Genomic DNA, 22,727 nt, shown 5'->3' with positions numbered 1-22,727 from the left:
GTTTTTGTTTTAAACAGAGATCTCAGTAGAAGTGATGTGGTCAATGAGACAATTGGTGGTATTTAGACTACCATCTCACTTGTGGTTTCAAATCTGTTTTAGTTTATTTCACTCCATCTGTGAGAGAGAGAGAGACTGTTCATTCTGTCCATTCCTTAATTTGATATCTAGCTTTGTGAAGGTATATGGGTGGGGCAGATGCCAAGGAATAAGTTCTTGATCTGTAAAAAGTTATGTTATATATATATTTATACCTGCCCTACCCTGGTGGAGATTTGCATATCATATCATATATATATATATCCATCTCACCCAACAGTAAAGTGGAGTGAAGCATCAGTAATATGACAACACCACCCCCCTCCCACTTGTTGTTGTTGTTGTTGGAATGATTGTTTGCTTCACATTCTCATATTGAGAATGATATGCTTTTGTAGCTAGTCTGCTATAAACCTATATCTGTGTTTCTTGCATGCTAATGTGAATGTGCCTGTCAGAATGTTTTTCGAGTGAGAACTTTAAAAAAAGAAAGTAAGAAAATGTCATTATTTTTTGTGAAAAATGAATTGAAATAAAAAAAAAAATCAGATTTAAAAGTTTTTTTTTATTCGAAAGCCAGTTTAATCTACTCTTGACTGAGCTTTATGTATAAATTATTAAAGTTTTTTCCATTTAATTTAATTGATTTCTATTTTTTATTAATTTAATATTTTCGTTTGATTTGAACATTAATTAATTATTGTAACAGTAATTAGTAACATTAATTAATTATTGTTTTTTGACAAAGGATGGTAGATTGGTAAAATTGATTAGTGTCAAGCAAAATGCCCTGTATTTAGATAAAAAGGCCTATTTGTCGAGATCATACTGAGATTGAGTCTACCTTTTATCCTTCAAAGGATGGGTGGATAAAAGAAGCGCCAGCAAATACCTGGGTGGATTGAATCAACTGTTCTCTATTTCTCAGTTTGCGACTTTGTGCCTTTGTTAGAAATCAATATCATTCTGGGACCCAGTAACAAACAATGTCATCACGATGGTCCGAGGTCTTCTTGATGGATACTTAATTAAATCTAAACGTTGGTTCTTCTCTGTTCCTTGTTTAATCTCCTTAAAGAAACACACGGATTAAGCTTTGCAAAATAATAATTACAAAAGCAGTAATGAAAGCTGGTTAAACTAAATGGCAAATGTGACTTAGTGTTGTAGCTCTTTATTCTGAGTCCAAATCCTGTTAAATTAATCCAAATTAACATCAGTGAAGGTGGGGTACAGAATTATCTCTTGGTGACCAATATTTGGTATTCTTGTGGACATTATCTTCAACCACACCACCCACTCAACAAAACCAACTTTTCATTTCAACATTCATTAAAAAAAAAAAAAATCCAAAAGACAAAATTATCCATCAATGATGGTTGTATAATTCCATAAAAAAACTATAACTAAAAAGAAACAAACTATTTAGCACAAAATGTGCATTCATTGACACAGAAGACACAATGACACAAGGCGGAAAACCACAATACCTCAGCTCTTTAGCATTTAAACTGACCATGTTCAACCCAAAGATTCTTACTGTTTTATGTTCAAACTGGTCAGATCTGGCCTCTTACACCTACCCTTTAATGCCATTCTAAAATAAACAATTCTACTATTAAAATGTCAAAGCTATGAGGTAACGCATGATTAATTCAAAACAAGGTAAATAAATAAACATTAGATTTGATAGAATGCTAAACGGTTAATTAACTTTTCATAAATTATAAGCGACACTTAAACTGATTTCCTCTTTGTACAAACTCCTCCTCTTTTGGACACTTATCTGGATGCTCTGCATCAACACCCACACTTATAAAGCTTCTTATGGAATAAAAGCAAATGGATTTAAATTGCAGTGGTAATACGTGACTTAGTGGTTCGGGTATTCGGCTTGTGGGTTTGATTCTTGACAGTGCATTGTGTCCTTGAGCAAGACACTTTATTTCATTTTATTGCTCCAATCTACTCAGCTGGCAGAAATGAGTAGTACCTGTATTTCAAAGGCAAACCTTGTCACATTCATGCTGAATCTCCCTGAGAACTACATTAAAGGTACATGTCTCTGAGGAGTACTCAGCCACTTGCAGATTACTTTCACAAGCAGTCTGTTGCACTGATCGGACCAACTGGAACCGATGGAGTGCCAGTTTATTTCAGCTGCAATATCTTTTAAACCCATGTAAGGGAGGAGAGTTCATCTTTGTGAATTCTTCTAATCTTGACAAATTTGGTTCAAATCTCACTGAACTTACCTCTGCCTCTCACCTTTCCCAGGGTCAGTAAAATAGGCACCAGTCATATACTCAAGCTGATTTGGTCGACTGTTCCCAATTGCTCACAAACACTGACACATTAATAATGTTGCTAACATTATTGCAATATATATTTATAATGTGTACAATGGATGTGGTGAGTTCAAACTTGATGCAACTTTGTGCTCTGCTCCTGGGCAATGCAGTTCGTCATCACTATCGTCATTGTTTAACATCCACTTTCCATGCTAGCATGCATTGGACGGTTTGACTGAGGGCTGGCAAGTCAGAAGGCTGCTCCAGGCTCCAACCCAATGAAAGCAGTTACGTTTGCTTATTTCATCTCATTTTTTTCACTCCTACACATTGGTTAGTGGTTGCAATCACACACAGACACACACACACACCGTTGATTTTATTGCATCTTGGTTCCTAGAACCTGTTGAACTAGCTGGATTACAATTTCAGCTAGATCAACAAAGTTCCCTGGTTGACATACCTACCATAGACAGTATCAAAAATATCCAATTCTTCAGATAAAATGCAGCCAAAATGTGAGCGATGAGCACAGCAGTGGCAGCTGTTGTTGTAAGAGTTCTGGGATTAACGTCAAAATAGAAATGGGTCGCACAATTTTTAAAAAACGGTAAAATAAGTTTAGAAAGTGTAGGTAATTTGTTGACATTTTTAGTGAGATTCTGTTGAGATTCATAAAAATGAAAAATACAAAGATCTCTCTCTCCATCCATGGAGAGAGAGATCTTTGATTGGGGGAAAAAATGAGAAAAAAATGTAAAAGGTAATAAGCAAGAATTCTACCTGTGACTAATTAATTTTATACTTCATATATCTCTGGAATGTACTGAGGTGTATTTGAAACTGATAATGATATCCAAATTTTGGATGTGATACAGGTTGTTTGTTTGAATGGCACATTAGTCTTTGGTCTGTTGAGGAAGCGCTGAAGTATTTCAAAATAATTCTTTGATGGTTACTTGCTTGGTTTCTGGAGACAACTGGAATGATTTTGGCTCAGTATTGTATTGTTGATTGGGGCACTTTACAATTATAGAGTATCATTATGATGTTGTTTAGCCCCAGGCATCCATTGTCTCCTTTTTTTTTTTTAACCTTTAAAAGTTGGATGTGATTTGATGAAGGTTTGACTGCTGCTATTTCTAGCAGATCTAATGAATGTGCTGGTTTATTTGTTGGTTGTATCATCATTTGTGGTGAATGGATACATTACCAAATGATTAAGAAGTGTGCTTTACAGTAATGATGGGCTGGCTTTGATTCTACTGTATGGCCATCTTTTACCACAGCCTTTGGTCAATCCAAACCTTGATGGAAACTGGAAGCCTGCTGGATGGATTATCATAACAGTAATTTAAAGGTACAGCCTTGTATTGTGTCACTCTGATTCTCCTTGAGAATTATGGTTATAGAACACAATTTTCTGTGGAATTGATGGTATATTTTATGTGTATATGTGATTGGAAGAAAAGCTAGTGTATGTTTGTTTCTTTCTCTTTGAGAGTTGTAAAAAGTGTCACTGTTACACAAGTGGTCAAGGAAACAGGTGAGCATTGACAACAGGAAGGGCATTTGACCATAGAAAATTTGTCTTTGATGTATTCCATCTGATCCCTGTGAAGATGGAAAAGTGAAGGTTAAAACCATGTGGGCAAAGGTGGTAGTGGTAATGATGATGATTCTGAGCGCAGAGTTCTTGGCTGCAGGCATATTTTATATTTGGCTAAGCAGGAGACTTTTCTGCATCTATTTCTCTATCCATCAATCCATCCATTCATCATACATATACATATACGTACATATTGAAAGAGATATTGTCTACTGTTGTTAGAGGCTCCCCATGTTGTTGGAAGTATTAAGGTCAATTCTGCAATCCTCAGAAGACTGATTATAAACAAGATGAATGACTGCTGATATCTTGTGTAGCATATTTGTTCAACTCGTAGTAAATTAGGCAGTAAAATGCTGATACGATAAATGTTATTTGAACATCGTGACGGACTTAATTTTCATTTAGGTTAATTAACTTAGCTAATTATGAATGAATTAACTGCTAAGATTTTCATTATAAAATGGACCCCTTGATGGGATCCCTGTATGTGATATATACAGATTCACCCTCCATTTCTCTCTCTATATATATGTGTGTGTGTGTGTGTGTGTGTGTATATATTATCATTATCATCGTTTAACGTCTGCTTTCCATGCTGGCATGGGTTGGACGGTTTGACTGAGGACTGGCGAGCCAGGAGGCTGCATCAGGCTCTCATCTGGCTGCCCTTCCTAACGCCAAGCACTCTTGAGAGTATAGTGGGTGCTTTTTAGCACGGTAGCCAGTCAGGCGGCACTGGCATCGGCTATACATATATATATATATATGTGTGTGTGTGTATATATATATCTTTTGTTTATATATGGTTACTTAATTTACTTGTTTGATCTCAGTTGATCGCTTTAATTAGCAATCAAACAGAAAACAAAACTTTGCAGCCTCTGGATTGTGATGATGTGACATCAAAACTTGCTCAAGACAACAAAAATAGGAATGTAACAGTATCCAGCATGAAAAATGCAAAACTGGTAATGAAAGAATTTATCAATGGAAGCAACATTTGCCACGCATTGAAAAAAAAATCTTAGAAATCAGCGGAAGTGGAATTACTGTACTTAGCCATATTTTTGTGTGAAAATGGGATTCTTATCTTTGGCTTGATTTTACAAGAAATAAACTTTCAGTTTCCATGAACAAATCCAATCAGCAAAACAAGAATTTTTCAATGAAAATCTCACCAGGATGATTACAGTGTTGTAAAGTTCTTCATGGCATTAAAATACTTTAGCTTTCTTGAGAATCAGAAGTCAATGGATGACAGCAGAAGAAACAACTTCATCCAACAATCCGTTATCTACAAAGAAAATTATGAACTTGAACAGTTGTACAATATGTAGAAAAAATGGGTTGATTAGATATACAAACATTTGCATCCACTGAGGAAAACCAAGTATCAAGACATGAAATACATAAATATCAGAGTAAACTTGAATTCGATGCCATTGTCATTCACAAATTACCACTTGTCCATGTGCAATAATATATTAATCCATGTTGCTTCAAGAATAATGACAAGATCTCGTTTAACATGAAGTACAAGTCATAAAACAAGACATGGATGGTATATTCACTTTTTGATCTTGTTTTTTGGGAAGAATTTGTACCTGCTTGATTGAGTCCATTCAGAAAGTGTTGGACTGGAGCAATGTGTGACAACCTGGGGACCACACAGTATGGACGACTGCCAGGTAGAGCTGTCAAGTGTTTTGTTTTGTTACCGAACTCTACTTCCAAAATGCAGCCATTCAGTCAGGGCCTCGTCACAATAATGGAGAAATATCAAAACCCAAGCATGTTGTGTACGGTAATCAATGAAGACATTCTGATGGGAGGATCGAGAATGTGTCTGCTTCTGACTTCATTGTCACTTTTTGGTTAAAGAAATTAGTAAAAGCATGGCATCGGTTACAAAGTTACTGTCATTTGTGAAAAGTAATGACTGTAGGTATTTTTAGGTTTATACAGATATCTATGACTATATATATATATATATAAATTTAATGAATGGAGTAAAACGCATATTTTAACAGCACACTTTTATTTCCAACATATGTTTTGAAGAATTACAATTTATACAATCCATAGACATCGGCGATGTTAAAAATATATATTCGGTTATAATGTCTTACGTTTAAGCTAGTTCCCATGCATTTCTCTGAAGAGAAGTTTACATTTTTAACATCCCCGATTCCTATGGATCGTATAAATTGTAATTCTTCGAAACATATGTTAGAAATAAAAGTGTGCAGTTAAAATATGCGTTTTACTCCATTCATTAAATTTATATATACTCAAGTACCCAAAATATCAAGGAGTTTCTACCTCATAAACAGGAGTTACACCACAGTTATTTTGTGATCTTTGCTACCCTGGTATCTATTAACCAATTTATTTTGTCCGAGTTATTTATTAATTAGGAGAAAATAAATACATATAATAAAATATATATATATATATATATGATGGACCTGATATATATGAGCGTGTGTGTGTGTGTGAGTCTGTGTAAAATATTATTTTTCCCTTGCTGCTTGTGATTGTAGAAATAATCGTTTTGTTTCTTTCCTTTTTTACCAATAAATCCATGATTGCATTCTTTTACTCTTTTTGTTAATATTTTTGTTTTTGTTTATTTATTTACCTCATACCTGTAGCCATAGCTATTGCTGTAGTTGTTTTGCATGCTTGCTTGCACTGATGCTAGTTTGCTTCTAACATAAAAAAAAAACATCCCTTTATTTGTTTATTGATCTTGCTTTTTTTCTGTGTTTATATAAATGTACGTATATATATATACATTTTTTTTCAGCTGGTCTGTAACTTCTTTTTTCTTTTTATTAAGGGACAGGGGCATATTTTTACTTCTGTTTATCTTTTATATTTGTATGCCATTAAACTGGCCATGCTGGAGTACCACCTTCAAGAATTTCAGTCAAATGAATTGACCCTGCTACTTTGTTTTTTAAGCCTGTTATTCATTCCGTTGATCTGTTTTTGTTAAGCTATCAAGTCACGGGGGACATATACACACCAACACTGGCTATCAAGTGGTGGTGGAGACAAACATAAACACACATGCATGTGCATGCGTGCACACACACACACACACACACGCACGATGGGCTTCTTTCAGTTTCTGTCTGCCAAATCCATTCATAAGGCTTTGGTCAGTGCAAGGTCAAATCGTCCAACCCATGCTAGCATGGAAGGCGGACGTTAATGATACTTTCTGCACAATTTTATAGACTTAATACACAACACTCATAAAATAAATATTCACTTTTATTTTTCCATTTTTCGCATTAAAAAAAAAAAAAATCTCATACATATGATACAATCTTTAGATAAACTGCAAATATCTGCCACATAAATAAGTGTGAATATTTCACAGAATTGCACTTATGTGCACATGTTAAGTGATATAAAAAAAAAATACACTTTTCACTATCCAGTCACCACTAACATCATCTCTCTCTCTCTTTCTCTCTCTCTCTCTCTCTTCCTCTCTGCCTTTCTTTAAGCTCACCATCAGAACACCACCCCTCTGATAAAGTCATATTAACTCTCCTCCTCTACCTTCAACTAACTTTTTTAACTACGTAATAAAAATTATAGCCCCCCTCCCTCACATCATGGATGCTTCTCTCTCCCTCTTTCTGTCTCACTCTTTTTCTCTCTCCTCTCTTTCCCTTCAATTAATCACATGAAAGTGTTACAATTAACATCCCCTCTGCCTCATGTCATGGACACTTCTCTCTCCTTTTTTTCTAATCACATGAAAGCATTACCGACGGGCTAAGAAATGACAAGCAGAGTTATTATAAGACGCCTCTGGTTGTAGTCAAAACCCATTTAGAGTTTCTGACTGGTGGACCTCCTAGAAAAACAGAATTCCATCATGTGTATGTTTGTTTGTCTCTCCACTTGACAACTGGTGTTGGTTTGTGGTTTGTTTACATCACTGTAACCTAGCAGTTCAACAAAGTGATCAATAGAATAAACACCGGGCTTTAAAAAAGAACTGGGGTCAATTCACTCAACTAAAACTTCTTCAAGGCAGTGCCCCAGCATGGTCGCAGTCTAATGATTGAAACAAATAAGCAACAGAAGATTTAAACAGAAAGTGGGGCATGTAATGCTTCCCATTTGGTGTTCACGGCTGAATGCCCCACCAAACACAACTTGGCTTATGTTGGCTGCACAACAGAAAAGTGAAAAAATTTAATGGCAATTGGCATCAGGCACGATGACACTGCTTGGTGGATCTTGCCGAGCATTATACCACAAATCACTCTAACTTTGACAAACACCCTAAAAGTACACATTTTTCATAAAATATTCTGACTCCACTGAATTTTCAGTTTTTAAAACCCTTGAAGATGAATATAAGTTTCTAGCATCAGACCCTTGGGTTCGGGGAGATTGAATAAAATTACTGCAGGAAAGGAATGTCGGATAGACTTGCAAACATTTTTGAATTTCTGCATTTCTGTGTATTTTCCATTTTTCATTATTTTTGTCTTTCCTTCAAAATTTCAGGCCATGTGCCTATAGTGGAAAGGATCGGTATTGTTGTTATTATTATTATTTAAAACAGCAAGCAGACGGAATTGGTAGAGCAGCAGACAAAAAGCAGGTATCTTATCTTAAGGTTTCGTGATAACAAGTCTCCTAAAATCTCAAGAATCTTCCTTAGGGTTCTTGCAGTCAACAATACGAGTTTCAATTCTCATTTCTTTCAGTCTTTTAGGCAGCATTTTGGGTGTTGTGCCAGAACTCAGCTCTTCCTCCATAGTGTTCACTTATTCTAACAACAACAACAATGATGATGATGATTGCTGACATTGGCACAAGGTCACACATTTTGGAGGAGTTCATATTTAGTCTGTTAGAACGACACCCTGCCCCCACTTCATTGGTTTCCTTATTTTCCAATACTAGAAAAATGCTGAAGTTAGTCTTGGTTGGATTTCAAGTCAGAACAAAAAAGAATGGTGACTGAATACAGTGAAGCATTGAGTCCCGAGAACATCAGACAAATGCCTTGTGGTATTTGATCAAAGTCCCTTATATTCTGAATCCATTTTCCATCAAGGTTGATAAAATAGAGTTTAACCAATTAATTCCTCCTCCTCAATTTGTGACCTTCTGCCTATGTTTCAGATTATATTTAGAGAAAGAAGTTCTCCATAAATGAAACCTTAAGATGCAGTTAAAACTAACCCATTTTTCTTATGCCACAAACGTTTTTGAAGAAGTCATCAATGAAGCACAATTTTATTTCCTTTCATAAATTTGTATTCCATCATTTCTCCTATAATTTCTTTTTGTTCAGCTACTAGTCAGTTCTAATTAAGTAGACCATTAGTTAAAAGGGTTCCATCTGTGCTATCTTGTCTTTTTATATACATATATATCAAAGGCAACATTATCCTTTCTTTCTTAAGAAAGCAGAGTATGTTTGAGAGATTTGGCTGCTATTTCTAGCAGGTAAAGCAACCTAGTTGATTTAGGGCAGGGAACCATTTGCTCACAGCCAAAATTTTGCCTGATTCAAATTTCAGTTTGCCCACAAATGAAGTCTCTAAAAAGTCCTGGTAAAACTATTTTAAGCCATAAATCCAAACCAGTAATTTAATGTTTGTATAGGAATCAGTAAAAATAAAGATCTATTTGTTTTCTCAGCACAGATGTATACCCACATGTTCTTGTATTCTTGGAATTCCATTCCAAGTACTAGAAAGATACCATTCCATGTAGAGAAGCTCTCTTTCTGGTTTGTTTCTCCTACAAAATTTATAACCAAACGAATCCTCATTTGAAATGCATTGATTTTAGTGATTCTTTTGAAAGTAGGATTGATGACCTCGTCTGGATTTTAAGTTCGGATCGTTTTTCATTTTCCATCCTTTGTATCTGTCAGTGTGGTTGAATTAATAATGGTGAGCATGATCTTGAGGATGATTGAAGTTAAAGAAGTGATTTTAAATTCTCAATCACAGAATAATGCTAATAATATAGCCTGAACAGGATAAACTACCCCTATTTTGCAGAAAAAAGTGTAGGTGGCTAGCTGTGGACTCGAACTCACATCCCCGTGATTACGCGTCATGATGCTTTAGCATTACATGTCAGAGATATTCTCTTCATGACTGCATTGTTAGGCCATTTTATATCTTGTATGTGAGAGGGAGGGTATAGGGGACAATTCCTGAAGCTAACAAGGCACACATCAATTAGATGTAAACTTAAAGGTGTGAGAGTCACCACTCTATGAATGAAAACGAAATTATAACAATGATATCAGTTTTGTAGAATATCTCTGATTAGTTCCAGGTGAGAGAGAGACAACTGATGGAATTCTTGTTTCTAGCATTAACTTCTGCAAACCATTCTCTAGTTTCTGCCAGGCATTGAAGTGCCGGCTGTTGGTTTAGCTAGCAGAGAGAATCGCAGTTGGATAATATTACAGTCTCAAACCATATTTTTGAGTTCAGTTTCTTCTGAAACGGTTTTATTGTTTAAGTTCTTCCATCTTTTTTTTTTTTTTGGTGGGTGGGGGTATGTCTAATGTAATCCAATCAATCTTTTCCTTGTATAAGCTGTCAGGATGCTATATGAGGGTGATTTGACTTCCATTCCAGGCAGTTGAAAGCTTTCTTTACAGTCGTTTGTTCTTCTGAAAGTAGACTAGGAGTGTTGGCTGAAACATAAATAAACACCAGTGTTTCTTGTAAGGAATGGTTGTGGGAGTGACTTGGTTTGTTTAATGAAATTGAAAAATAGTTTCCAAATTTTGAAACTTGTCACAACATTTTGGAGAAGAAAGAAAAGTTCTATGGACACAAAATTTATTTTGTCATTTTATTAATAAAGAAGAGGAGCAGTGTTGAAAAATTGGGGAGTCCAATATTTGTCAATTTCTGAACTGTTAAAGTATAAACTGTCTTTTGAAGTAGGTGGGACATAAATGGTTTCGATTGAGTTGGCTTAAATGATGAGAAATATTCAAATTTTGTGTTACAGCCTCTTTTGTTTAGTATATTATTGTTTATCAGTTTAAATATCTGCAGGGCAAATGAAACTCATAATCCACCGATTCACCTTTGTCCTTATTCCTTACTACTCCTCCCTCACTCACACACACACACACACACACACACTCACGGGGGTCATCACAAATCTAATTATGTGAACACATTACTATATTCATACCTAAGAACAAACGCTTAACAAATATAAGACAATGTTTTATAATAAACTTAATATCAGATAATACCAGTAAGTGCCAGACTTAAATACTGGGGTTGATTTGTTCAACGAAACCCTTCAAGGCAGTGCTCCTGCATGGCCAAGGCCCAGTGATTGGCACAATTCAAAGAGAGACCCTAGTTTTTGTGATATCCACAGCCAGCAAGATGAACAACATTTTCTATATGACCAACCATATTGATTGGAGTCTGTGCAAAGTAGCTCTTGATGACATGGATTCTGTAAAATGAATAGTTTAAAATGTCCATTGGAATTACTCTGTGCTTTTGACTTGTCAGATGATTTTTATTTTGCTCTCTGATGGAACCATTTAAAGGGTCAAGGATTAAGTGAGTTAGTCAAAAAAAAAAAAAAAGATCTCAGTTTAGTAAACAGAAGGAAATTTCTTAGTTTCAGTGTTATTAGTTCATTAAATATCTATATAACCTGTTCTCCTTTGTGTTTATGGAAATGAAAATGTATTTTTGATGGCCTGATTCACTTCGTGGTAACAGAACAAACAATAAAAAGAAAAAAGGTTCCATAGTCAGTACAAATCATTGCTGTGTAATTAACGAGAGGAAGATTTGTTGAGTGAAATGTTCTTACATCTAAACACATTAGAATAAATAGTTTGGGAATTTTGTTCCTCTGCTGCTTAATGGTAATAAGGAAGAGGAAAGTTATTAGAACTGACTCTAATATGTTATAGTATCTTTGGTAACAGCAGCAAGATGGAATAAATGGTAGTAATTGAGTAAAAAGAAAAAAAAAGTTAAAGTCCTTAGATTGGAACAGAATAAATATAACTAGGACGAAACAAAAAAAAAAAGAAAAAAGAAACCTAAATATTGAAAATAATAAAGTATGCCACATTCACAATAGAATTTAGAAGAGACAAACCTTCTTCAGACCTTGTATATTTTCAGGTCAGTCCTAATTAAACAGACCTATGTTTAAAAGTATTCCAGCCATGAACATCCCATCTGTTTTCAGATATATTTAAACTACATTATCCGATGTGTTCTGTAGAGTTCTTTAAAGAGGATTTAATGTCTAATTTCTAGCAGGAAGAAATGTAATTGCCTGAAGCATGGATAAGTTTTCTCCTTTGCTTATGACAATTATATTTGTTTAATCATATTATTTCCTTTGAATTAGTTGTGAATTGCAAATTCACACCCGATTCTGCCAATTCTGGATTTTACTTCACAAAGCAATGTGACTTGTTCTGTGACTAAACACGACAGACCCTCTCACATGCAGCACCACAACCAACTCGTCTGATGTAATATAATAGGAAAAATCTCGCCTAATTATATTATACATTGCTATACAGAGATGGTGGGTGAGATAGAAAAGATAAGTCACTGCTTTTATTTGCAGGCATGACTACTTCACAAGCACACACAATAGCTTTGCCTAGCTTCTGTTGACCCATTTCGTCCACCTGACATTAGTCGACCCAAAACTTTTCCTTAACTCCATTTGGAGCATAGAGTTCCAACAAAAGACTGCCATCTGTCTTCATTTTTGCCCATGTTTCACCTGCATACAGTAGAATTGTCTTCATGCTTGTCAGGCTGGGACTATAATAGTAGAAGAAATTTACCCAAGGTGGCACACATAGCAATTGAACCCAAAATGACACGCTTGCAAAATGAAATCCATAGCCCTACAGTTATACCTGCACCCATTTATATAAATTTTGACACATTTTTAAGGAGTGTTTCTTCAATTCCTTCGTCCTTCTGTGTCCGCACAGACACTGTAACCATGACATGCTATTAGTCCCATAATGAATTGGTAATAAATGAATTCCTCTGAATAACCAAGATTCCATATGCTTCTCAGAATCAAGTTTTCTGTGCAGAACTTTAAAAAAAAAAAAAAAAGATTTCTTCTACAGCCACCAACCGTTTCCATAACCTTAATATGTCTTCATACACTGGTGAACTCCACTAAACTCAACATTCTTTGTTAGATGTGACTTTGCTTGTATATAAATATATTAGGCAAGCCTTTCCTTATGAATAACCTACAGCCAGTGGCCCATCCATCTATCACACTGGCTTCTACACAGGGATCTGATTTCATTAACCCTTCAATAGAACATAAACCAACTCAGTGCATCCATCTTTATCCTCTCTTCATTTCTTGGTCATTGGTCTGCATTCTGTTCAGCCTTAATCCTGCCATTCTTGGAATTTGCTTTGCATTCAGTTTTTTGTTGGTTTTTTTTTTTTCTTGAGCCATAAAGCTGTAGTAATTTGAAATTGTAAATTAATTAGAGACTTCGTTATCTTCATATTCCATATATCATGAAAGTCTTAAAACTGTGGAATCTCCTTCTCAGTCTTCTGGACAAAAGAACTTTTTGGAACACCATACTTTGTTTTTAAGGGTTCATTTTGCAGATGAAAGAGTTTTGTGAGCAGATAAGAGATCAAACTAATTTCTTGCTGCGTAGTCTAAAGTTTGCCCAGCTGTAGCAGATGGTCAAGGGTATTCTAGTCATGACTATTCTATCTTTTTTTTTTTTTCAGGCATAGTCTATCTAAGACTACATAATCCAGTGTGTCTTTCTTTTTCAAGATATGATATGAAGGAGATTTTGCTACTTTTAGCTGTTCTCTTGTTTGACTGGGAAAGCAAATGTCTGTTGAAAATAAATCAATGAATAAATCAAAAGACCATCACAAGAAGAATGTTTCCTTTGACTCTGTTATTTTTCTATATAAACGAGAAGTTTGATGGCATATGAATTAACAAGATCTGCTAATCAGTTTATATCTTCTATCTCAGTTATGTCATTACATAATTTTAATTACTAGAGGTTTCATTCGTGCTTAATTAATGATCCCTTACACTTTTTTATAAATATATTAATGATGATGTTATAATTAACCATGTCAGTGCAGGCTGTGTTTGGTTTCATTTGTTGCAGATTACCGGTGCAAAAGCCCCTCCATTGAAATATCTTGGAGAATGGCTGCAGAAAAATCCATGTTTTGATGTTGATCCAAAGTGGGCAGAACTAGTCATGTCAAAAGTGAGTCTTTCACACCTTTCCCCTTTCCTTTTCTTCTTCTTTTTAGTAATGTTTGTTAACATGCTTTTCAAGAAGTGTGTGTGTGTTGGCAAGTGCTGCCTAAATGATATCATATGACACTCAAAAGTTGTCTTGACTAAACTTGAACCTGTTATCTTTTGTCTTCTAAGAGGCTGCTCATTGCGATTTTTGTGGAAACTCCCAGTTTATGTTGGCATCTTAAAGGTTTTAATATCAGTTGATTTCTTCTATAGTCCAACCAAATATTCAAAATGTTGCTACAAGTCCTGGTGGTACTTCAGATATATTGTTTTGCTGTGACAGGAAAATTCTGCCTGCCTTATTTTTGTGGAGTCTTGTGTAAATATCGTTTCATTCATTCTTTGAATGCACCAGTTTTGTATGATAGATTTCTGTCTACATCCAGGTAGCTGTAGTGCTCAATATGTGAAATAGAAGAGATAGATAGGGAGAGAGAAAGTGTGGGGTGGGGGGAGCACATTGATGTAAACATTTTTGATTTGAAGATCAGTTTTCCCCATGTTCAAGTACCAAGTATGAACCATTCCATGTGGCATATCAGCTAAAAATGGTGCCAACACTGACTTCAGTACTGCTAATATTTCCAGTGGAAATCTTTAGATCATCAGCAAAGAAATTGGCACTGGTTTTTTTTTTTTCTTGACGTTGTAAACTGAAGTTAATGCCAAAATTAACAGAAGCACAGACAGATTGTCTGTTTGGAATTTTCTTTCTAAAAGATTTATAGCATTAAAAATAATTATTGTGTTTTCATTTCAAGTGTGAGAATGGTTGACTTCGGCTTAAAGGTAGCGCCAAAAGCAGGTTATTTTGTCAACTGCCAGTTGAAGATAGAATCAAACAGCATTCTGTAATGAAGCCATATTTTCACAAGGTTTCATTTTTTTACTTTCAGACAACAAAGCTTTGTTAATGAATCGGTATATGCTACATTCTTGCACTCTTTTCTCTGTTCTTCAGTTGTGACAAAGTTGGAGTTAGAAGAGTCTTGGAGGAATTAGCTGTTGTTGTCATTGTTGTTCAATCTCTAGGTCAGCCATGATTAAGCAGATGTCATTTTTAAAGATTATCTATGTAGCACTAGATTATCCAGTGTTTGCACTTTTTTTTTTTTTTTTTTTGAAGATGGAAAAGTATGATTCGATTTGATTGTTGTTTCTATCAGATCAAGCAATTCCATGATTCATGGAAGAATAGAGACTGTATGTATGATGTTTACTTAATGTTTAAGTAACAAACTAGAATCGGTTTTTAGTTGTTTGCCAAATAAGTGTTATTGTTCTTTTCTACAAGACTTGTAGCAAGCAAATTTGGCCAAACCTTAGTTCTTTGAAATAGACCAAGAATTGACTTTCTGTAGAACTTCTTTCCTGCAAAAGCAGTTGAAAAATCTTTTTTTTTTTTTTGTGCCCTTCCTTTCTATTTTGTTCCGATTATAACCATCCTAGGGTAAGCATACAAGTCTCTACAACACCCATTTACCCATGTTGTAACAGATTCAGTGACCTGTCATCTAGGAATGGTTTACTCTTGGATTGCTTTTAAAAGTTTTTTTTCATATTTGCTGCACAGCAACACCTTTATTTGTCTCTGAATCAACTAAAAATTGCTTTCATTTGTTCTTTTCTTTCTTTCTCTAATAAATTGTCAAATTGCTGAAAAACCTCTGCAATAGGATTCTGGGTTTCCTCCTCTTTTTAAATGTTATTTCAATTTCTGTTTAAATTGCATTAAAATGTCAATGTTAGAAGTTCATATTTTCATTTCCCTTCCTTCCTGAAATTTGTTTCTCTTATTGAAAGACATTTTCACTAAGGGGTGAATGCTATATAAGGAAAGGCAGGTAGAAGACACCTAGGCACCGATTGCTGTCCTTTTCAATTTCAATGTAAACAATAATGAAGTTCTGTAAGGGGTCAGTAATGGTGTTGGTAGTGGTGGGGGAAAGACATTTGGTGAAGGACCAAAGAAGCTTTGGTAATTATTTGTTCATTTCATCCATACTAACAATGTGTGTGTGTGTGTCTGTATATGTGTATAGGTATGTCTATACATTTGTGTGTGTATATGTATGTATGTATTATGTATGTGTGTATACATGTATTCATATGTGTGTATATATGCATGTATGTATATATATATATATATATATATATATATATATATATATATATATATATATATGTATATGTGTATTATTATTATTATTGTTGTTGTTGGTCAGGCTGTGAGCTGGCAGAGTGGTTAGCACGCCAACCAAAATGCTTAGTGATATTTCATCTGTCTTTATGTTCTGAGTTCAACTTTGCCTTTCATCCTTTCAGGGTCGATAATTTAAGTACCAGTTGAGTGCTGGGGTCGATGTGATCAACTATCTCCCTCCCTACAAATTGTAGGCCTTGTGCCTATAACAGAATGGATTATTATTATTATTATAAATGCTCTACATACAAATTACTATATAAATGTTCTGGCCCTTAACATTCTGATTTCAAGTCCTTTCAAGTTCAGTTTTCAACCTTTTGTAGCTGATAAAGTAGCCATCAAGCACTGGGGTCAGTTTCTTCAGTTAACCTCCTGTCCCCAAAATTGCTGTCGTTGTGCCAATATTTGGAAAAATTACTTTTATTCAATGAAACCTCACAGCTTATTCTACTGCGTATGATGGAAGGTGTCAGCTGTCTGCAGCCAACAGACTAAGATGCCACTTGTTTTATTGGTCAAACTTGAAGAACGCTGCAAAGAATTCTTGCAGTTTCAAGTAATGTCAATTTTTCGTAGGTGTTCAATCTTTACGTTTGTACCAATCTTTTTGAGCCACACTGGTAGTGGAGTGCTGATACTTCCAGCCGCACCACTTACTATTGGTATCAAATCCACTCCCTTCATTGACCCCCCAACTTGTATATTTCTCATTTTAAGTTCACCATAGTTGTTCACTTCTTCTTCTTTTTTACCTATAAGTTAAGTACTTTGCATTTCTCTAAGAAATTGTTTTAATTAATGATGTGCAAAGAGTTTCGTTTGTGTCTTTCATTTTTGACATTCCTCGTCTGGGGTTAAACTCAATTTCCTTGTTTATCTTTCAGGGGAATTTACCAGATACTTTGAAGTCACGAGTCGTTAGCAGCAGTGGTCGTCGACGTCGCAGCGCCCGTGACACCTACCCACAGCATATGGCTTACGCAGATCCCACTACACTTGCAGCTGCTGCACAGCTTAATGCCTTCCGCTATGCCAATCCTGCTCTTCTAGCAGCTTTTTCCAAACTACCATTTTCACTACCATTCGGCACACTTCCCAACTTGGGAATGGGAAATTCCATGTTTAATTTCCCCGGATTTAATTTGCCTGGCTTGACAGCCCCAACTCTTGCAAGCTCTGGAGCTGCTGGTCTTGATATTGGTGGCAGCCAGCAGCTTGACAGTAAGGGTTCTTTGAACAGTACAACGGACAAGCAAGTCAGTACATCGACTTCAACCACATCACAAACTTCATCTTCACCTCCACCCACTCCTCATCCATCATTCCCACTGTTATATAAGCCCCTTATTTATAACCCTCTTTTAGCTGCTCAAAACCTCCGCAACTTCAATTTGCCAGTCACCCTGGCTTCTTCTTTCCCATCTTTGTCTCAAGGGGGCAACTTGATGAATGGTCAAGCAGACTCTGATCCCGAAAACAATGGCCACATGGCAACAAGTGCTTCTACTGCTAATACTATTACTACTACTTCTATTTCTACTACTACTACTACTGCTGTTGCCAGCAGTGTACCATCAGTGGTACAATCGGTGTCAGCTGTGAGCAGTTGTATGGACAAGATTGCTGTGAAGGAGGGCAAGAAGGATTCCAAGATGAAGACCGATACAGGGGACAGGGCTGAAGATCTGAGTGTAAAGAAAACCCCTGCCAAGGTTAGTTCAACAGCTAAGCACCTCTTGAGCCACATCAGTAAGGACTGTGTGGAGGAAAAAAGCAGTGAAGAGTTGAAAGCTGCCGATTCAGGATTGCAGTCTTCTTCTTCAAAATCGACCACAAAAAACAGGCCAAAAATCCAGCAGTCTTTGAAATTGAACCGAATTGTGGATTCGCTGAAGGACAAAGTGAAAAACCTGGATCCATTACGAAGCAAAAGAGAAATTCCTCAGGAAAAAACAACGATGGTTTGTGACACTGCTCTCAGCAGTAACAACAACAACAACAACAACAACATTATACAGATTACTACTAGTAGTAGTAGTAGTAGTAGTTGTAGTGGTGGCAACAGTGGTAGTAGTAATAGTAATAATAAAAACAATAACATTAAACAGAATAAGAATGACAGCAATAGCTGTAGTAGTGTTAGCAACAACATTAAACAGAACATTAGTAGTAGTAGAAGTAGTAGTAGTAGTAGTAGCGATAGCAACAGCAGCAACAATAACAACAATCACCATAATATTAATATGAAAGAAGATGTCAGTAACAACACTGAGACGAATTGTATTAGTAGCAGTAGCAGTAGTAGTAGTAGTAGCAGCAACATAATTACCACCACAAGCAGTAAAAGTCACAACAGCAGCAATAGTAGTAGTATTGGTAATATAATTAACACCTCAAGCAGCAAATGTCACAATAACAATAGAAGTAGTAGTAGTAGTAGTAGTAGTAGTAGCAACAGCACTAATACCATCACCACCACCACCACCACTATCACCACCACAAACAACAACATCAACAACAATAATAATAGTCCGACTGAAAGTGTGGAACAAGACAAAGCAGAAGCATTTGGGGAAGAAAGATGACAGAAGCATATTTAATGGGGGAAAGTGGACATTAAGAAAGGGTTTGTTTCTAACCCCACCAGAAAAAAAAAACAATCCAGAAACAACAAGAAATACAAAAGATAACAGTAAAAAGGAAAGGAAAAGAAGCCAAGACAAAAATACCATTATCATTATTATTATTATTGTTTTGTCTAAGGGCTTGCTTGGACTTCTTTGTTTTCCTTAACACACTAACCAGACATTTGGAGGTTTCTTTATCCCCTAAATTAAAAAAAAAATTATCATTATCATCATAGTCATCATCATCCTCATCATCATCATCATGATTATTATTATTATTATTATTATTATTAATGTTGTTGCACAAATTGGTTGGAATAGTAGAACATTGGACAAAACCTTACAGCACTTGGTCTTGTTTCTCTCTCTCTCTCTCTCATTTTCTTTCTTCTGAAATCCGAGTCAGCTTTGCTATTTTCTACCATTGAAGTGAATGAAAGAAGTCCCTGGAGATGCAATAAACAATGTCAATTTGACTTTACGTTCTTCATCCCTTGTGGCTGAATGGCTTGGGTGTCGAGCTCACAATTATTAGGTCATGGCTTCAATCCCTTGGCTGGGTGGTGTGTTGTGTCCTTGAGCAAGAACTTCATTTTACATTGCTTCCAGTCCACTCAACAGAAATTGAGGACCAGCAAAAACTTGTGAGCGTTAAGCTTATGACAGACTGAAGTCCTGCACCTGGAGAGTCTTGAACGCTCAGTCATTTAAATGCCATTGAAACTAGAAAAAGCTCTGACCAAATGGCCATTCAGGCTTGAGACAGACTTCATCCCCTCTGCAAATATTCACTTTATTTATGCCTTGTGGAAAAAAAAAGAAAAGCCAAATTATTATTATTATTATTATAATTATTAAACAGTGTTGGTTGCATTCCATGAACAATGACAGAATTTTTTTCCTTCATTTTTGGAAATCTCTGTGATTTCCTAACAATTCCATTTTTCCTGGCAGCATTTTAACTTTTAATTTTCAATTTTTTTAATTTCTTAATTTTTTTAATTTTAATTTTTAATTTTTTTTTTTTCGTTTTATTGATTGGTTGATTCTCACTTGTTTGGTTTTTTTCTTTTCTTAAATTTCTGATAATACTGATTTATTGTTTTTTTTTTTTTACTGTAGTTTTATTAATATGGTTTTATTATTATTATTATTATTATTATTAAAAGTGAGTACCACAGAGTAGATGTAATCTTTTAGCAAACCAAGCTCATGACCAAGTTTTTGACTCCCAGTTGTAGCATTTTCACTTCATTAATACCAGTAATGTCTTTGGAGAAGGTATGAAATTCCTATCTCTCATAACCCTTCACACAAAGAGATATCTCAGCTTTCTTGTCTCAATAAGAAACACTTGTTGTTTTGATGGCTAGAAAGAGTGATAGAGTTGATAGAACGATGCTATTTAATTACATCACTTTATCATAACCTGAGTTGAAATGTTAGTGGGGACAGGTTTTTTTTTTTTCCTCCTTTAACCAACTCTTTTGTGTGGGATAAAGAAAATGCCAATGAAAAACAATTTAATTGACTCTGCCCTCTTCCCTCGAGCTTTTCATTCTGAGTTCAAATCCCTGTAGGCCAGGGTTTTGCCTTCGGGTCTGATAAAAATAAAAGTGCCAATCAAATACTGACATTAATTTAATCATCTCTACCCTATCCACCTTCACCCTGCCAGAATTGTGGCTTTGTGCCAAAATTAAGGAATCCTCATTATTTTACTGCACATCACTGAAATTACAATCAAGAAATAGATTTCCACAATGGATATTAAATAGTCACTCTCTGGCAAAAGGATATTTATACAAATGAACTTCTGGTTTAGATTCTGAAATAAGTCTACAGCGAGAGCACCATAGCCCTCACTTGTTTCCATGGTAATCAGTTTGGAATACTGATAATTCTAAGACTAAAATGATTTGGTCAGCTACTCGTGCATAGGTGAGAAACTTTTTAAGTATCAGGGGAAAATTGCAGTGACTAAGAATCTGTGAAGGAACATCTAAGCTGAGGAAAATAATGGATCCCTAATTTTACATTTTCTTAGGTTTGTAATTCAAATTAAATTTTTGTTTTAGTATTAAGGAATAAGCCCCCTTCTGCTTTGTTTATATGGCTATTTGGCATTTCAAAGTTGAATGTTCTCAAGACAAGAAGTATCCCTTCATTCCTATACGAATGGATCAGGCAAATATTTTGTCTTTGCTAAATATCTATGATATTGCTATGGTTTCTCATTTTGTTGTTGTTGTTATTAAATTATTATTATTATTATTATTATTAAGGTGGTGAGCTGGCAGAATCATTAGCACGACGGTGAAATGCTTAGCGGTATTTTGCCTGTTGCTACGTTCTGTGTTCAAATTCCACCAAGGTCAACTTTGCCTTTCATCCTTTCAGGGCCAATAAATTAAGTACCAGTGAAACACTAGGGTCAAAGTAATCAATTAGTTGTCTCCCTCAAAATTTCAGGGCTTGTGCCTTTAGTAGAAAGGATTATTGTTATTATCATCATCATCATCATCATAGACAGAGGGTGCTTTTAATACTTGAGTAAACCAAACGTGCCACGTTTTTGAAATTCCTTCCTTGTGACCCCATAAATATTCCTAAATGTCTCATATTCCCACTTGCTTTTTAATTCTAGGACCCTGTTCTGGTATAAGTGTCAATCCTGCTCTAAGGTTAAATTAGACTCCGTTTCCTCAGAAGTCGTCAATATAACTAAACGGGGGTTAATTCCGTTTATTAAAACCTCTTCCCACTAAAATTATACTTAAATGAAATATCATCATGATCTTCTATATTCCAAGTTCAAATTGTACCAAAGCCTCCCATCCTTTTGGGGCTGATGACAAATTAACAGTCAAGTACTGTTGTAATTAATTGTTCTCTCTCTCTTCAAAACGGCAAACCTTGAACCAATGATTATTATTAAGGCTGGTGAATTGGCTGACTCGTTAGAGCATCAAAAAAGAATGCCTTGTGGCATTTGTTCTGGCTGTTGTGTTCTGAGTTCAAACTCTGCTAATGTCAACTTTGGTCTTCATCCTTCTGAGGTCAATAAAATAAGTACCAGTTGCGTCCTGGGGTTGGGGGTCGATGTAATCGACTGACCCCTTCCTCTAAATTTCCAGACATTGTGCCTATATTAGAGTTATTACTTTTATCACGATTCGAGAGACAAGCAGAAACCGAAGAGCACCAAGATGCTTCACAGAGTTATTTCCCTTTGCCTTTGATCCCTCTGCAGATTAATTAACCCATTAGAATTCAGATTACTTTGTCAAATGTAATCCTGATTTAATTCCATTGTTTTGAATTAATCCTGGATTATCTTATAGCTTTGGGATTTTGATAATGTAACTGCTTATTTTCAGAATGACATTGTAGGGCAGGTGCGAGAGGCCAGATCTGGCTAGTTTGAACATTGAACAGAAGAATATTTGGGCTGGACATGACTGGTCTAAATGCTTAAAGAGTTAAGCCGGTGATTGAACTCTTCTCTCCACAATTTGTGGCTTCATGTCGCAGTCAACAACCATCAGCATCATTATTACGAAATTCACTGAAAGTTATAAAACCAAAGAAACAACGAACAGAATCTA

General features: G+C 35.5%; 1 protein-coding gene across 3 annotated transcripts in view; it reads left to right on the top strand.

Annotated features, from left to right (window-relative positions):
- The window catches only part of LOC106872482 (chromodomain-helicase-DNA-binding protein 8), a 99,063-nt gene extending 76,342 nt beyond the window's left edge, over positions 1–22,721 (top strand). For 2 of the 3 annotated variants that reach the window (XM_052974037.1, XM_052974036.1), the window contains exons 45-46: positions 14,141–14,245; positions 17,377–22,721. In XM_052974037.1, the coding sequence (XP_052829997.1) occupies positions 14,141–14,245; positions 17,377–19,077 (1,806 nt within the window). In that variant the 3' untranslated portion in view covers positions 19,078–22,721. The remainder of the gene's footprint in view (positions 1–14,140; positions 14,246–17,376) is intronic. The other variant, XM_052974038.1, reaches the window with a different exon arrangement.
- Positions 22,722–22,727: the final 6 nt, after the last annotated feature.

The sequence above is a fragment of the Octopus bimaculoides genome, chromosome 17 (assembly GCF_001194135.2).
Source record: "Octopus bimaculoides isolate UCB-OBI-ISO-001 chromosome 17, ASM119413v2, whole genome shotgun sequence".
In the NCBI taxonomy this organism is placed as follows: Eukaryota; Metazoa; Mollusca; class Cephalopoda; order Octopoda; family Octopodidae; genus Octopus; species Octopus bimaculoides.
The sequence above is the reverse complement of the archived record's forward strand: the minus strand, read 5'-3'. Positions and strand labels throughout refer to the sequence as shown.